The 18,639-nt window shown below is 39.6% G+C and overlaps 1 protein-coding gene across 7 annotated transcripts in view; it reads right to left on the bottom strand.

Moving 5' to 3' along the window:
- ATP9B (ATPase phospholipid transporting 9B (putative)) overlaps positions 1 to 18,639 on the bottom strand; it is a 224,170-nt gene that overhangs the window by 186,666 nt on the left and 18,865 nt on the right. For 5 of the 7 annotated variants that reach the window (XM_060121782.1, XM_060121781.1, XM_060121783.1 and 2 more), the window contains exons 3-5: positions 14,747 to 14,897; positions 12,145 to 12,258; positions 888 to 996 (exon numbers count right to left, since the gene is read on the bottom strand). In XM_060121782.1, coding sequence (XP_059977765.1) covers positions 888 to 996; positions 12,145 to 12,258; positions 14,747 to 14,897 — 374 coding nt within the window. Of the gene's footprint in view, positions 1 to 887; positions 997 to 12,144; positions 12,259 to 14,746; positions 14,898 to 18,639 lie in introns of those variants that run through there. The other 2 variants (XM_060121786.1, XM_060121787.1) reach the window with 2 other exon arrangements.

The raw sequence follows: 18,639 nt of genomic DNA on the forward strand, positions 1-18,639 counted from the left end.
GTATATTTTAAATGGATAAATTTTATGTTATGTGAAAAATACTCCAATAAAGCATAAAAACACTTTTTGGACAATTAAAAAATAATAATAATTCATTGTACAAATGTCCACGTATAAACAGAAGACATAAACTCCACTCTAAACTTCTCCATTTTTAAACAGGCTCTGAGTCATTATGAATATCCATTTAGTTTTTCACTGTCACTTTCTACTGTCATCACGCTTACCTGTAATACCTTCACCCACTCTCTCCCTAATACATTGCTTCTTTTCTACAATGGACTGAAAAACCAAATAAACAACTCTCAAGAACATAAACTGGGCGAGGGTTAAAGCCTTAAATGAACGTTGCAGGGGGATCGGCGCACATCAGTTACCACTTTGGACCATGACATTTGTTTCAGCTGCTCAAAGCCCTCTTCCTTAAGTATAGTTCAAGGCCAAGATACCAGATGTCTGACCTTAATGACTGTGTTTAAAATATAAAGCAAAGAGAGACCTTAGAGGAAGTGATAACTACCCTTCACAGACAATGCGTACACACCAGTTGAGCTTCACGTGTCTCTAGGACACGTGCATTATATACAAACTGTAACAGCGCACTCTAAAACTATTAATATTTATGTATATGTATGTGTGCATGCATGTATTTAAGGGTTTGTGTATATATTAATATTCATAAACACATACATCCAAGCATCTAGAGAATGAATAAAAAGCTACCCTGAAATTATATGCATTATAGTATTATAAGAAAATTAGACAACACACAATCGCATAATACTATTTTCAGTAACTAAATTAAGACGTTTTCTTACATTTATGTTAATTCTAAAATGATGATTATATTAAACAATGATAAACTGAATTAAAAGTATCTTGCTCACCTCTTACTGTAAGCTTGCTGTATAGTTGTGAATTCACTTCCTTGTCTCGCTGAAAACGCCGAAATTCATCAATTGCTTCCCTCATGATAGTAACAGCCAAGACAAACCCCTTTAAACAAAATAAAGTATTTGAGAAAACTGGACTTCAACAAAAAGGGAAAATTCTTTTACTGTTTAGCTTTACTTTTTTTCGTTCAATTTATATTAGTTGTAAAATATACAATAAATGAAAAAAAAAGACAAAAAGTAACAAACACTACAAAAGGAACATAGTAATGCATAGTGAAAGATTTACAATTCTTACTATACCCCAGAAAACTTAAAAAATTCACACCTTAATATATACTTCAAGCTAAACATCAGAAAATATTTAATAACCCAAAGAAAAAGAAATTAATCTTCAATAAACCCATGAATTATATTTAGAACACTCAGGCATTCAAATATCACATTAACAAAGACTGACATAAAAATCTTACAATACGTGCACTTAAATCTTTCTGATAGAATAAAAGCATTTAGGAACACAAAACAACTCCCATATATGACACTTACACATCAACTTCCTTACATCATGCATTACCATGCAAATGCATTTGAGAGCACAGGTATGGCCATAGTGCTCTTTTTCTCTCATTTTGTTAAGCAAAAACCTGAATAGATGAGTTTGATGCTATCAAAATAAAACTTCTGTATACTTGTAATCTATTGTGAAATCTGTTACTAACACATGGCTAACGTCCATCTTTTTTAAAGGCTACATATGTATTTTCTGACACACAATACAAGAATATTCTTCAAGTCAAGTTCCCTATGATTAAAGAGAGACCTCTTCAGTAGGCTTCATTTTAATGACAAACATGCTCCAGCGTACCATGTAAATTACACAACACTGGATGTATTTCCACTGAAAGTACAATAATCTCTTATTCCAGGTTTATTGTTTTTGGTTTTTTTTGAATTAAAAGAACACCTTTGTTTATTGACACGGAAATTTAAATTTTATATAATTTTTATATGTCATAGCATATTCTGCTTTTGATGCTTTTCAAACATTGAAAGTTTAAAAACCATTCTTAGCTTTCAGGCTGTACAAAACAGAGGGAGGTCCAGATTTGGCCCATGGTTTGCCATCCCTGCTTTTATTTATTTATTTTTAATTTAATTAACTAATTTATTTACTTATGGCTGCGTTGGGTCTTCGTTGCTGCGCGGGCTTTCTCTAGTTGCAGCGAGCAGGGGCTACTCTTCATTGTGATGCGCAGGCTTCTCATTGCAGTGGCCTCTCTTGTTGCAGAGCATGGGCTCTAGGTGTGCGGGCTTCAGTAGTTGTGGCATGCGGGCTCAGCAGTTGTGGCTCGTGGGCTCTAGAGTGCAGGCTCAGTAGTTGTGGTGCACGGGCTTAGTTGCTCCATGGCATGTGGCATCTTCCCGGACAAGGGCTCGAACCCGTGTCCCCTGCATTGGCAGGCGGATTCTTAACCGCTGCGCCACCAGGGAAGTCCACCATCCCGCTTTTATTGTTTTATATATTTTTAATTAATTTTTACTGGAATACAGTTGATTTATAATGTCGTATTAGTTTCTACCGTACAGCAAAGTGAATCAGCTCTACATAGGTTTTTTTCTGTCTAACCAATAGGCTAAAGTAAGTAGGCCTCTGGAGAATGTTTCTTGTGTTCAGAAGTGCAGTCCTCTTTAAGCAGTTGTGCCTGAAGGCTGGTGTGAGGCTCCAGGCTCAGTGCACACGGCCCAGTTCTCCACTCACTCAGTAGCCTTCAGTCTTGACGTTCATGGTACAGGCACCACCAGTAAGCAGCATCACTACTGCTCTCTGACTCTCAGTGTCATCACGGATCACCACCTGCTGACTGTGCTTCCCAGCACGCCTGAGGCCTAGACCACTCTCAGCGGTGATGTGGGAGCCTGGCCCAGGCCCCCTTGGTTCTCACGGCCACCATCACTACTGGGCCAGCCTCCCGCCCTCCAGCCTCACTCCCCTCAAAGTCATCCCTCCACACAGTTCCCAAAGTCTCTTCTGCAATATAAATTTGACAAATAAGTGGCAAAATCCTCCTCCAGGGATGGGCCCAGCAATTCACTGCCTGAAACCTCAACAGTCCCCGCTGTTTACGCTCCTTCGCTAAAGCACAGCCTTAAGGACAGACCTCTAGCCTCGTGGCCCACTCAGTGCCGCCTTTATCCTCCAACGCCAGGACACTATCAGCAGTCTCCTGCAACAGCATGACGCCTCCCATCCGGTCTTTGCCAGTGTCTTTCCAGTGGCTGCTAAAAGCACTATTTTAAGAAGTATTCCAAAGCTACTCCTGGAATCATAAAGAGAAGCCGTGAACAGCAGTTGCTGGTGGGCACCACCCACAGAGAGGAAGGCAGGCACGGCACGTGCCAGGGATTTGCCATCACCGCCTGAGGACAGCTGACGATGGGCAGGGTGACCCTCACGTAGCAGGACCTTTAACACACATTTTTTTTTAGTAACAGTTTTGTTGAGATTAATTCACATACCTTAAAATGCTTTTAAAGCATGCACGTCACTTGTTTAGTTTATTTACAGAGCTGTGCCTCTATCACCACCATCTAGAGCATATTATTTATTTATTTAATCACCCCCAAAAGAAACCCCAAGGGCAACCAGCCCCCATTCCCCCTCCGGTCCCCGCCCTGGAAACCACTAATCTACCTTCCGTCTCTGTGGATTTGCCTATTATGGGTGATTCGGTAACCTCGACGTTTAGCTTCCTGACAACAGCCAAACTGTTTTCTAAAGCGATTACACCAATTTTCATGTGTTTATTGCCCATGTGTATATCTTCTTTGGAGAAATGTTAATTCAGATCCTACACCCACTTTATAACTGGCTCAACTTATCTTTTAGTTGTTAAGCTGGAAGAGCCCTTTATATCATTCTGCATACAAGTGCTTGTCAAATATGTGACCTACAAATATGATGTTACAAACACTTTCTCCCACTCTGGGTTATCGTTGTACTTTCTTGATGCTGTCCTCTGATGCACAAAAGTTTTTAGTTTTGATGAAGTCCAACTTACTCAAGTTTTTTCTCTTGTCACTTGGGCTCTTAGTGTCCAAGATCACAAAGATTTACTTCCATGCTTTCTTCTAGGAGTCCTACAGTTTCAGCTTCATTTAGGTCTATGATCCATTTTAAGTGATGGTTTGTGTATGCTATGGTAGGGGTCCAACTTCATTCCCTCCCACATGCTGTCCAAACGTCCCAGCACCATCTGTTGGAGACTACCCTTTCTCCATTGAACCGTCTTGGTACCTTGTTGAAAATCCATTTGTCATAAATGTTTATTGTATCCTTTGATCTACATACCTATCCTTCTGCCAGTACCACATTCTCTTGATTACTACAGCTCTGTAAGAAGTTTCAAAATGGGGAAGTATGAGTCCTACGACTTTGATCTACTTTTCTAGGTTGTTTTGGCTACCCTGGGACCCTTCCGTTGTTGCATGAATTTTAGAATCAGCTTGTCAATGCCTGCAAAAGAAGCCAAATGGGATTTTGATTCAGATTGCGCTGAATCTGTAGATCAGTTTGGAGAGTCCTGTCATTGTAATACTAAGTCTTTCAATTCTTGAACATGAGACGACTTTCCATTTACTTATATCTTAATTTTTTTCAAAAATGTTTTATAGTTTTTGATATGCACTTTAGCTAAATCTATTCCTTTTTTCCTTTTTGATGCTGTTATAAACAGAATTGTTATCCTAATTCCATTTTCAGATGATCATTGCTAGTGTGTAGAAATACAAATGATTTTTGTATATTTATCTTGTACCCTACAGCTCACTAACTTGTTCCAATATTTTTGTGTGTGCATGGATTCCTTAGATTTTCCTATATACAAGATCATGCCATCTGCGAATAGAGACAGATAGCTTTTCTTCTTTTCTATCTAGATGCCTCCTATTTCTTTTTCTTGCCTAACTGCACTATTCATTTTACCTTCAATAAAATGTTGAATGGAAACAGTGGGAGTAGCCATCTTTGTCTTGCTGCTGACCTTAGGGGGAAGCATCCAGTCTTTTACCATTAAAAGTATGTTAGCTGTGCAAAGTACAAAATTTTAAGAACAAGAGAGATTTCTACATTATGACCAAGAATCTCCATACTAGAGGGAAGTATGTGCTCTAGGGACAAATGGCCAGCCTCTCCAAAGCTGGTGACTTGTCATGACAAAGCAGTGATGAAATAAAGTGGTCGTCAAAGAAACTATTAGTTGGGGGCAGAGAAGTACTCTTATCTTGAATGCAAATTCATCATTTTATTAGAGCTAGGGTTAGCAAAGGTAAGACAAAAATAAAATAAAATAAAAGCATCAAATATCAAAAACATTAGCTTTAAGAAATTTAGTATTATCAAAAGCCTTAAAATTTATACACATATTAACCAAGCAGCTTCACTTCTAGAAACTTAGCCTAAAGAAAAAAATAAAATAAAACCAAGGATCCCAGCACTGAATATGAAAAAAATGGAAACCTGAAAGTCCAAATAAGAAATTTATGATACTCTATATGATGAAATATTTTATTTCCCTAATTCAAAGATGCTGTTGATTTTAAGATACATCATTATTGGGACTTCCCTGGTGGCGCAGTGGTTAAGAATCTCACTGCTAATGCAGGGGACACAGGTTCAAGCCCTGGTCCAGGAAGATCCCACATGCCATGGAGCGACTAAGTCCATGTGCCACAAGTACTGAGCTCGCGTGCCACAACTACTGAAGCCCCCGTGCCTAGAGCCTGTGCTCCGCAACAAGAGAAGCCACTGCAAGGAGAAGCCGCGCGCCGCAACAAAGACTAGACCCTGCTCACCACAAGTACAGAAAGCCCGTGCGCAGTAACAAAGACCCAACACAGCCAAAAATAAATAAATAAATAGATAGATTTATTTAAAAAAAAGATACATCATTATTAATTTAGTAACAGTCCTGGTGGGAAGACAATATCACTTTAAATACATAAACCGTTTATAAGTCACAATTTCAGTAACATGAAAAATATGCATCTATGAATCCAAAAAATACAGTTCTATGCAGCCACTCTCGTGTAGGAGAATATTTACGGTTACAGACTCATGTGACGGTGTGGAAGTAATTCCTTAAAACTCTACCTGTGACTGACTCACCTTGAGAGACAAGAGGAGAGTGAGTGTCAGGAATGCTTCATTTATACAATGAAGACAGTATTTTTAAAGAAGTGCTTTCTATCAGACAGGCATATCAGAATCACTCAGACAACTGTTTGCAACACAGATTTGCTCAGGCCCTACCTGAAATATGTACCTTTACCTCTAATCTCCAGGGAACTGACCCCCTCCCCCACCCCGACATACAAATGGTATTTAAACTCTCCAGATGAATCTAATTTTTACCCTTTAAACCTACAGCTTAAAGACAGCAAAATTTACCTCTGAATTTATTAAGTTTATAAACCACAAAAACTGTGCTAGTTCCTAGTGCTCCTAAGAACTCAAGGAGTGAACGCAAGCTGCCTCTTCTAATGTGATAATATCAGAGAAGATGCACCAAAGAGGGGCAGGTTCCAACTTCTAAAGACAGGAGTTCAACACCCCTAAGAGGAAGCAGAGTCCCGGTCACAGGCAAGGACTACTGACAGCTCTAAGCTGCTCCAGGCCTCATTCCAAGTCTAAGGTTCCTCTGGATACATAATAGACGGGTAGGACCAGAAACAGCCAAGAGGGGTCCCTCCCACACCGTCATGCCCACCTCTAGCACATATATCCTGAGAAGACGCCCAGTGACCAGCCTAGGAACATAAAACAGATCAAAGGAAAGGCAAGCTGATGCCACCATTTCCTTCTTGACCACTGGAGTTACAACCAATGGGCCTCTACCTTTCAAGTTTACATCTTCTGAGGTTAAGACCTCAGAAGAGGTCTGGGCTCATAACAGATGGGTGGTTTAGGGAAGATGTGGATACACAAGTCTCCTGCAGGAGCAGCTGGGCCTGCCCATGACCTCAGCACCCACCAGGTCAGAGATGTCGGCTACAGCACTGCTACCCAGAAAAACCAAAACTGCACACAAGAGGGTCACAGTGACATGCTGTCCCCCAGAATCAACAGCACTGGTGCATCAGCACTGATGACAAGAATATCTCGCATGGCCTGTCCACAGCCCGTGATGAAATCTTACATCACAAAGTGGGATTCTTTTCTATTTCTCCATATAACCCAGGAACCATATGGAGTGAGTGTCAAAACAATATATAATTTAGCAAAGAGAAAAAAGATTTTATTATGTTACCACATCAGTTTACCTTTGAGGGATTATTATATGCCAGACACTCCTACATATTTTAAATGAATTACCTTTTAAATGTCACAAAAACCTTAGAAGACGTGTACTTTTAGCTCTAACTTACAAATAAGGAAACTGAAATACAAAAAGAAAAAGTAACTCAGTCAGGGTCACAAAGTTCATGTAAACAGTGGTTGTCTCTGGATGGCAGGGTTCCAAATGATTGATTTTGTTTTCTCCTTTTCATACTTTGCCCACACCTCCAATTCACAGAGACACTCACAAGAAAGGGTGGATAGAAGGAAGGATTTTAAAATCAGACTGAAAATCAGAGTCCCCCACAGGACTGATTTCCAACCTACACAGCCTATCTGGTTTCCAATTATGTATTAACAGAGCACCAGGAAGATATTTTATATGGAAGATGTACAGATTAAAAATCCATATTTTCTTTATCTAAAAACCTTTTGTATGGATAGATCTACTCCACCTTATTAATTTTGATAGAAGCATTACAACCCATTTTGTTACTCTGATTACAGCAGCTTTGCCTTGAAGAAGTGTTCTGAAATCTGAACAGTATGAAGGGTAATATTCATTCTGATACAATGTAATGAAATCACTTATTTTCAGTTTACTCTTCCTATTATATAACAAAATATAACAGAAATTAGTTCAGACCTGAAGCCAGTAAACAACACTGCCAGGAGTAATTGAAATAGAAAGATTATTAATTAAGCTATCACTGTTTTCAGAAACATCCTAATTTTAGATAGAGAGCAGAGGGATTAAGTTTGCATTAACTTGTTTTCTTTAAAATGAGTGGACATCAGACATAAGACTTCATAATCACCAGCTTTAAGATTTTTTATGCTTCACTGGCAGGTTTTTGGCTAGGAGAAAACTGCAAATGCTAACTGATTCCTCTTTTGGGCAACTTATAGAACCTTAGAGTGCAAGCAGAGAAAAGATGTCAAAAGCTTCAATGTGTATATGAAGATCCCTGCTCTTCTAGGCCCTGGGATGGGACAGGGTAAGATACACAGGCGTAGAAAGAACAAGGGCTTAGGAAGAAATCAAGAATACTTCCCTTGGTAAAGAAAAAAAAAAAAAAATACACATGTATATTTTAGATTTAGTTTAAAGGTTCTTTAACTTTGCCCAGATTAATAAAAAAGATCTTCTACAGATAGTATCTAACTTTTCAAAAATTTAAAAGGTGTTGTGAGGTGAGTTTGGATCAAAGAACCAATATACTAAGTCAGCTTCGTGGATTCAAAAGTGAGCCCAATGCGCACATCAACTTTGTGAGATTCTTGCCAAGTCAAAGGTCAAAATGCATATAAAAAGTGCAAGCAAAGATACTAACAAACCTTCATTCTGTGTTTTCTGAGAAGAGGCGTCACCTGTGGCTGCTGCCAAACCCAGGAGCAGAGGGAAGGGTGGGAACCCAGGTCTGAGGGTGTGGCGGCCAGCAGAGCGGAGCAGGGGAGCGCCCGCCCGGCCCGCGTGTCGAGGCCCTGCCCGAATCGAAGAAGGGGAGGGGCTTTTCTCTGCTCTCTGGAGCACGAACGCATAATCACAGCAGAATAATGGTCCCCTTATGTGGATACTGAGGTTCGTACTGAGGTATTTATCTAAATATAATAAAGTTTATTTCTCATGTCCAAAAAAAATGATAAAGTACTTCAAAAAACCTGACAATTCAAGTTAAAGGACCTAAAATCCAATCTAGAACTGGAAATGAGCTCTCGTTAGAGAACAGAGAAACTAGAGAGGCCCATGTATGCTGTGCACTCAGTCCAAGCCTGGCCAACAAGGTCAATCTGTGAACAGATAACACTGAATTCTTCGAAAAGAATCCATCAAAATAGAACATTTTCTTTGGTTAAAAGCTAGTTAAATCAGAGTTAAAAAGGCCGGAGACAAAAGCAAGATACAAATGAATATATTTTACTTCAGATTTTTAAGAAGAATTTGTGTTCTCAGATGCTCATTGTTTGAGTTAAAATTAATTTAACCCAAGGTAGAAAATACTATTTAAATGGTAAATACTGCTAGGAATAGAAAATAGGGGCTAGAAATAAACACATGAAAACCATAAATAAGTTTGTTTTCAGCATTAGCAAGTATATTTTCTATGTCCTAAAATTTCTGTAATGCTAGACTGCTTTTATTAGAAAATGGACAAAATAAACAGCACTTTTAAGGAGGGCACATACAGCCTACAGAATTTCTGGCACAAGTGTGTAAGGAATAACACACAATTCCACTGATCGTGCAGCAGTCTGTAACTGAGAACAATTAGAAACAACCTAAAAGTCTCCTTTCCCAAGAGGATGGACAAATCAATTGTGATACATTCACACAATGGAATATTTTAGAGAAGTGAAAAACGAAGGAACTAGATATGTGTGTCCACATGGGTCAATTTTATAAATCAATGTAAAGTCAAAAAAGCATGTTACAAAAGGATACTTAGAGCAAGACAAATGTTACATAGAATTTTTAAAGCATGCCAAAACAGTGCATCTTGTTTTAAAAATACAAACATAAGTAGCAAAATTATTAAGAGATACACAGCAATTTAATCTCAAATTCAGAATAGAGGTTACCTCCAATGAGAAGAAAAGTGAGAGAAAAGAAAGAAGGAAAAGTCACCTATGTTCCCTCTCCATGGCTGTGTGGCTTGAAAATCAACTTTTAAAACTGTGGTGTAAGCTTCAGTGTTCTCCCTCGTGTGACATATGCAACACACAGACACACGCCCCTATCCTATTCAGGATGAAATCTGAGCGCCCACCGCCCCTCCGGGCCCCCTTCCCACCAGAGTTGCACGTCCACACACTCCAGGGCGTCCAGACCTTGTGCAACTACTGTGCCCTCTGCCTGCAACACCTGCTCTGCACACGGCCCACTCACTCCCTCCTATCATCCAGATGTCGTCAAATGCCACCCCAACAAAGGCGACTTCCTTAGCCACCCTATTAAAATAACCCGGTCATTCTCTACCCCCATATCCTGCTTCACATTTTCGGCTTCACGGCTTCATGGCAGGCTTCCTGGCATGACGGATCATTTAAATTGTCTTTCTCCCCCAGAATATAAGCTCTATTAGGACAGGGTTTGTCTTATTCACAATTGAATCAACACTGCTTTCACTAGTGCTGGACACAAACGAACTCAGTGGGGGCTGATCAAAGAATTGTGTATTTCATTCCATACATATTTTAACCCATTTTTCCCCATTTTTCTAATATGTACACCTTCAGTGTTATTAAATACTTTTTCTAAACATCATTTTCAAAGGTACACAGTAGCACAGTATTCCAACAATGCATGGCATAAAGCACAGTTAAACAATCCAGTTAGACATTTGACTTTTCAAATAATTTTGTCATCAAGAATAATAGGGCTTCCCTGGTGGCACACTGGTTAAGAATCCGCCTGCCAATGCAGGGGACATGGGTCCGAGACCTGGTCTGAGAAGATCCCACGTGCCGCGGAGCAATTAAGCCCCTGCGCCGCAACTACTGAGTCTGCGCTCTAGAGCCCGCGAGCCGCAACTACTGAGCCCACACGCCTAAAGCCTGTGCTCTTCAACAAGAGAAGCCACCACAATGAGAAGCCCGCGCACCTGCAAGGAAGAGTGGCCCCAGCTCGCCATAACTAGAGAAAGCCCGCGCGCAGCAACAAAGACCCAACTCAGCCATAAATAAATAAATAAATAAACAAACAAATAAATAAATAAATATTTTTTAAAAGAATAATAATAGACATTAGTAAAGACATTCTTTAGACTCTATGACTGATCATTATTGCTTTAAGATAAATTCCTCAAATAGAAACGCTGAATCCATTTATAAGGCATTTTATATATATTTCCAAACTATCCTCCAAAAAAAGGCTGTATAGATTTATGTTTACACAACAGTGGATGAGAATCACAGCTTCACATCATCAGCACCAATGTCTCTGTTGATCTGGCGAATACAACAAGTGGAAAAGGTATCCATTTATTCAGTAATTTTGTATCTAGATTACACATAAGTTGCTTTCATTGCTCAGACCCACGCCACCCTAAAGTCTACGTGAACAGGAACCGGAGAGGGACTTAAACTTACCCCCGCTTCCAGCCCTCCTGCCGCACCTGAAAGCACAGCCTCAGAGGCAGCAGGGCTGCACGAAGCAGAACAGATCAACTGGAGAGCACAGGGCTCCGATCTCCAGTTCTGAGGGCGGGAAACCTGAGCACTGCCCTGCTCCCTCGCTACAGGAATCATCTCACTCGCCACGTTTTCTTGCCCAGATCACACTGGTGATCTGCCCAGCAGGGAGCACACCAAAGGGAGCAGTACCCGCTTCTAGGTGAAAAGAAGGAAGGAGACATACCTCTTACCTCTGTAAACTGAAAAGCAATGAAAACTATCTGCAAACAGTATAAAACTATCAAGATAGCATGTTTGAGATGGAAATATTCAATGACAAACATCATTTGCCTTCCCAAAAATGTCACGCCCCAAGCTGTCAACCAACGGCTGCCAGACTTCACTGAGATGCTTCAGAACTGTCGCCATCAGGCAGAGGGAAAAGCTGCCCACCCGTCAGGATGTCAGAGGCGCTGGGCAGACTCGCACAGGCCCGCCCCGTCTCTCCCAAGAGCTCCTCCAGTACGGGGCAGCGGGGCTGGGGACACACAGCTGCCACCCTAGGGCCCGACAGAACGCCCAGCCCCACCAGCAAAGGTGTTCTGTAGCTTCTCCAGCCAACCTAGCGCCGCACGCTGCCCTCACACTCCTGTGAAACCTCGTAACAAAAGTTCAGTGACACACAGCAACATATCACATTTTAAAAATACGATTGATTTATCTTTTAACCATCTCCACTCTTAAAGCTATATTTTAAATACTTAATAATTTCACTTAATTTCAAAAATCTTTTCTTTTTACCAGAGGAGCCCAGTAGGTGTAGAGATAGCCTATTTTCAATGCTGGCGCAAACTGTGAGCAGGATACTACCAGAAAATAGAGATTCAAGAAAAACTTGAATTGTTCATATAAAACCTAAAAAGAAAAAGAAAAAATTAACATAATCTCTTCAAGGAAAATCTTTCATATCTTAATTAAATAATTAAAATCAACATAATATCTAACTGTATTTCCATCAAACAGTGAAAACATGCCCTGAGTCACAATACATTAATTTTGACAATGGCTTTCCAATAACTAAATCACAAAAAAGAGCTAAGGTTACCCCAAATTATATTTAAAATAAACTGAAAAAAAAGACAATTAGAACTTTCAACTATGTTAAGTGTCCTCTAAAAGTTTCTTATTTTCTTGCATGCAATTTTCCAGGTTCCCACACTCATCTTCTATAAATCTTTACATGCACACCAAATGAGACAGCAAAACCTTCCCAATGTTAGTAAGTCAGTTAATATAGATATACAAATGTATCTCTTCATATCAACTCAGAAAATCTTATGGAAAAGTGGTGTTAACCTTGTATTTATGAAATGGTAAACAATAAAACATGATAGCCACGTTTTCTGAATGTGGACATCAAGGTAGTTTTACAAAGATCGAGTGAACAAGCAAACCATGTACAGGTATGACTTCACACACACAAAAAAACCTACTTTAATCTCCTGTATTTACTTCCCTCAAAGTATAAGAAATGATAAAATATAAAAATACGTAAATTGCAGACCCATTTTCAGGAAGACAGCTACCTGCATATTCTTTATATGATAGCTGATATACGGTAGCTGACCTTCAACACTACAATTACAATGAAACTTACAGACTTGCAAACTGCAGATCAAAACCTCCTGGGATGCCATTTTCTGATACAACGTGGAAGGCACTGAAATTTTCACACGGGCAGAGCAATGCGTTAAGTACTTACTGTTGACTTAAAGAGTCTGGGACCACAGTTTTTATATAATGAAGTTATACACGTCATCACACAGTTATGTGTATGACTAAAAGCATCAGTTACATCAATGACACATTTATATTCATAATCATGTTCAACTGCGGTCTAAAAATGTTTTGAATTATTTCATAAATTAATCTTAGCAGGGGAGAAAACTCTTTTTCCTCAGTGATTTCTTTCAAATCTCAGTTAGCATAGATTATATCTAGTAGCAATTCAGAAATTGCCATTCGTGCTAAAAATGGCATAGAATTCCTACTGTGCAATTACCAAATGTTTCTAAAATACTACGTTTTAGATGAAAAGACTAATTTAAGAGACGATCTAAGAAAAAAGTCATTCCCACGGTAACAGCTGTACAGACACATCAACAGGTCTCTTCTGGACAGCCGTCCTGGTAGCCAAGTGAACTCACTCGGATCAAAACTAAGCTGCCCGATCCACCTTAAACCACTGCAATCAAGACGTGATTGTCTGCTGAGTGAACTTCTGGAGGGCTTTAGGAAAATGTACAACACTTAGCCAACGTGGGAGTATTTAATAATTTAAACCTAAGGAGAAAACAGTAGCTTCATTCAATAAAGATGAGAATATTTATCTGCCTGAAAGCGAGTTTACACTTTATTGTCCTAACAAAAGATCAGTCTTTTAATTATGAAGCCATTAGTTTTGTGTGTTTTAATAAAGGAGCATATTAGACATCAAGCATCTGACAACTATTGGACGGATGGGGGGGGTGAGGGCTGATCAATGCCCAATATCAAGTCAGCATGGTTATTTAAATAAAAACATGCAAGATAAAGCAGCCCTCATTTCACATAATCAAGGGGGGTTTTTGCAAAATAGCGTAAGAGCTAACACCTAGAACATATCAAAAACTTTGATACTGGAAACATAAATCAGTCCCAGCTTTCTTTTGCCTTTAGAAAGATAAATAAATCTGTCTATTAAAATAGGGAATGATGCACAAAAAGCAAAAATAATTCCACTAATCTAAATACATATAATCGCAGTTTTATAATTTAAGCCACAAATATCACTGGCAACAAAAAAAAGTAGTAAATATTTAAACTTCAGAATTTAAATTTAGCATAATACCTAATTAAAGATAACTACTGACATAACAATACAACAAGGCCTGAAATTTACAATGTGAAGTAGAAAAGAAATCTATAAATGCTTATAGATATTTTGTTATGGAGTCATGTTTGTGTAAAAAGTTATTTTACTTTCATTGTGACAGCCTCGGCAGGCTTTAAACATTAGATACATTCCACTTTTCCCACCGAACAAATTCCCAGCCAAACAAAATTTATGACTTATTTTCTGATAATTTTATTTAGCTTTACTTGATTATTTCTACAATAATATAAATGTGATGTTTATCTAGAATTGAAGGCAATAATCAAACTATAAACTTTCTTGAGTTGAACCCTTATCATGTGGCTATTACAAATGCATATGAATTACTTAACAATTATTTGAAACACCCATGGTTCCAAAGCAAAAGGACTCTGATTTGGATACGACAGAATTAATGAGAGAAAAAAATGAAAACAAAGTTAGCAATCTCTGATATGCAGCCCGTTTTCAAGAATTTAACAATCTTACCCCAGGTATAAAGGTAAATACATTGTATTTCTGATTTTTTATAGAATTTCTGGGATGTTTTTCTTCACACTTTTCCGGATATCCAAGCCACACTGTACGAGCTTTCAATTCTTTCTTTCTTTGACAAATATTTATCAGCCAATCACAGCAACTGCATGAAACAAAAGATACATATTGCGTATGCTTTTTCAAAAGTTTTTGAATTAATTCTATATATCCAGAGCCAATACTGATTGTTTCTGTATTTACCAGACACCAATAGCATATCTACTGTTAATCTGTAAGGGTTTTCTTAAAACAGGTCAGCTATACTAATTTAAATTTGATATGAAGATACTGAAGGAGCTTGAATAAGTGTGCAATGACTCCTAGAACCTCAGGGAAATTATCCTCCCCGTTTAGACCCTCTTACTGGCAAAATAAAACCATTAACATTCTGAAGCAGTCAATGCTTTACATGCTGAGAAAAGAATCGCCATATGTTATGGGTAATTCTCAATACACCACTTGATGATTCAGTGATAAAGGCTCTCAGACGTCAATTAACTAGGATGTGACCCACGCCCTTGTCTTAAGTAGTCACTTTTTTCCTCCTTTAAGTGATCGCGTTAATATAAAACTAAGACGTATGGCTCAATTCAGTATTTAGAAAGGATACCAATGTTTAATGGACTATTCTAATGGCTTAAAAGCTTGATTGTATTTCCATGTGGCTACCTTCATCTATGCAACGAAGATTTTAATCTAAATCTACCCTGCTCCAACCCTGCTCAGGGTTCCAGGAGCACAAACTCTTCTCCTTCCTGGACATCCAAACCACCATATTTGAATAGAGAGTATAAAGTTTCTAGTGGGATAACTTTTCTTAAAATACTTCAGAAAATGATGAAAAGGTATCAAATTCACCTCTATTAAGCATAAAATAATCCTGAATTTAAAATTCAGTATTAACAATTCAGTTTAATTAAAATTTCCAAAATGCAGAGAAAGACTCCGAGAGGTTTAATAAGGGAAGGGAAGTTATTAAACGTCATCTTCTGAACGTAGCCAAGGCTAGAACTGCAAGCCAGAAGGATAAGGCGGAAATTCCTAACTTCACTTGGGACAAAGCAAGCTCAAGAGTTAACCTGAAATCCTGCAGGATAATGACAGCCTTAGAAGGTGTGACTATAAGATGAGGCTGACCCCTCAGGACTATGTGTCAAATTCACTGCATGTCTTTCTTCCCTTTAACACACTCAGATGTGTTACTTCATAAATCACCCACAGCAGCACCCCGTATGAGAGAATACATTATGTGTTTAAACTGAAATCAGTATATCCCTACTAAGTATCCACCTAGTTCTTGGCTGTGCTCAGAAAACCTTCATCCTGGAAGGACAGGGCTTTGCCCTTTGAAAGCTGCCGAGTCCTCCTGGCGTGGGCACAGCTCATCGCCCACAGGAGTGTCAGGCTCTGCCGCCCTGAGGAGCTACCCCATGGGGGGTCCAGGAACGCCAAATGCATACCAAGCAGATCAGCTCTAAAACATTCTCCGCACCCCGTCTTCTGCTTCAATTGGAGCAAAGAAGACCCAACTCTCCAAGAGCAGAAATTTCTTATCACTGCTTGCCATCACGTTTTAAAAAATAAATCAGAACGGAGAGCATCTCCACGCATAAAGCATACTTTTAAATCCCCAACAGTTATAAATCACAGTATTACTAAACGATTTAAGACTGTCAAAATAAGTATTCCCATCCTTACTGTTTGTTGGTGGGGGACAGGGGACTGGTCAAGTAGATCTCAGTCAATATTGGTAATATTTTATCTTGTTTATGCTTGTATGAGACAAAAATTAAATAAGGCTTCAAATAAAATATAATAAGCTTCAAACTACTATTTCTCACCTTCCTGTTGCTTTTACAGTAGGACCTGGATTGCCTCCAGCCCAAGCTCCCTCACCAACACCCACACGGAACCAAATTGCCGGACCCGCGCCTCTCCTTGGGGCACCTCCCCGCAGCCGGGAGGGAGGGCGCACACTGCCCACCTCTGTCCAGTTACAACACCAACTCCTCGTCTCAGACCCCCGCAACCACACTCACAGACGACAAACTCCCACACGGTACACAAGGGAAAACCGGAGTCCACAGAGGTCAGTGAGCGATGTACGCACAACAGCTGGGCAGGGCTGACACACAGCCCGGACCTCAGTCCCCACTCAACCCCGTGTTCCTCCTGCCGCGAGGACAACAGGCAGGCCGGCGCCTGCTCATCTTCACAGACGGCCTGTGCTTAGCACAGCACACAGTACGGCAGCCATTCAACAGACGATGGAAATAAATGAAAAACGCATGAGCAGGCCACAGGACTCCATGGGAAAAATGTGGACTTTAAGGTAGTGCTTTTGGAAACAACTCCCAGCAAGTGGCACTGGGGTGGTCCCCTGGTCTAAGTCTTTGTTTCCTCACCCGCAGAAGCGCTGATGAGGTTACAGGTGACACGCTCTGAGCTCCTGACACAATGCCTGCCACAGGGAAAGCACTCAGAGCTCTGCTGTCACTGTGCTGCCTCTCGCTGTCACATTCAGAATGTCTCCAAACTTATAACACTAATTGGCACAAAAAGTTACTGTCCAATAAAGCATCCATTGGCCACATGTGGCTATTTTAGTGGGAATTAATTAATGTTAAGTAAAATAAAAAGTCCAGTTCCTCAGTCACCCTATCCACCTTTCAAGGACTCAACAGCCACCTTGTCCAGTGGCTACCATATTGGACGTCACAGATCTAGAATATTCTCAGCATCCCAGGGAAGCGCTGGAGCAGGGCTGGTACACACAAAGCACTCTTCAGGCAAGCACGACAGCTAGGACAGCAGTCCTCGCGTGCACACTTCCTTCAGCATTTCAAATACAGCAAAAATCCTCCAGGAATGTATTCAGATATGAATTTTTCTCCTGAAACACATAATTAGCTAATCTAATGGTTTAATGTGCAAAAGTCAGACAAGTCTTAAGATGAAACGGAGGATAGCCAAAGCTCAGTGTTTGAAAAAATATAAATAAAACTTAGGAAATGTGGATTTTCCAGAGTTTAGGCTGGTATCGGCATATTCTACAGGCAAAAAGCTCTATAAATGCAAAACCACTGTCTTCATCACATGACACTGTAAACATTCGCTAGAATAAAAACCTCAACATCTACACCACTGTCAGCAGCACATGAAACTAACATCCCATTAACTTTCAAAGCTTCATACTCTAGAAACTAAATTAAATACGAGGGGCTAAAAACACATACTCAACAGTTCAGTTTTTCTCTATAACACTGTATAGAAAAAACTAAGATTCCTAGACTTCCAAAATGTAATTAAATTATTCATAACACTTTGCTACTACTATTACCAAATTAAAATCTTATTATTATTTCTTCATGCAAAGACAGAATCAAGCAGTGGTTAGGTAGCCACTATTAAACCACCCGCTATTCCACAATATTAAATGAATACACAGTCTCGAAGTTTTAAAAGCCTGGGGCTCTGCCAGCATTGCCACTGGATTATGCAGACAGAAAATATGACCAGAAAGAGAAGACAAACCCCCCACATAAAGAAAATACTTGTAACCAAAAAAATACGTGTAAGTAAGCCTTATAGAGCTGTAGAGCTAAGGGAGAAAGTAAAACTATGGGCAATTTTTGAAGGCAAAGTAATAAGAGTAAAACATACTGGTAAATACCGGTAAGTGAGAAGGAGCTGCAGAGGAGTCCCTGGAAGAAAGAAACCAGAAGCTTTACCCAGGAACATTTCTATGCGCACTGCACGTTTCCTCAGTTACTCTGTATTCAGAAGACACTTTCCCATTTATATGTAAATCGCCTCACACTGTCAAGGCAAACTGAAACCAAATC

The sequence above is a fragment of the Lagenorhynchus albirostris genome, chromosome 14, assembly GCF_949774975.1.
Source record: "Lagenorhynchus albirostris chromosome 14, mLagAlb1.1, whole genome shotgun sequence".
Taxonomy (NCBI): Eukaryota; Metazoa; Chordata; class Mammalia; order Artiodactyla; family Delphinidae; genus Lagenorhynchus; species Lagenorhynchus albirostris.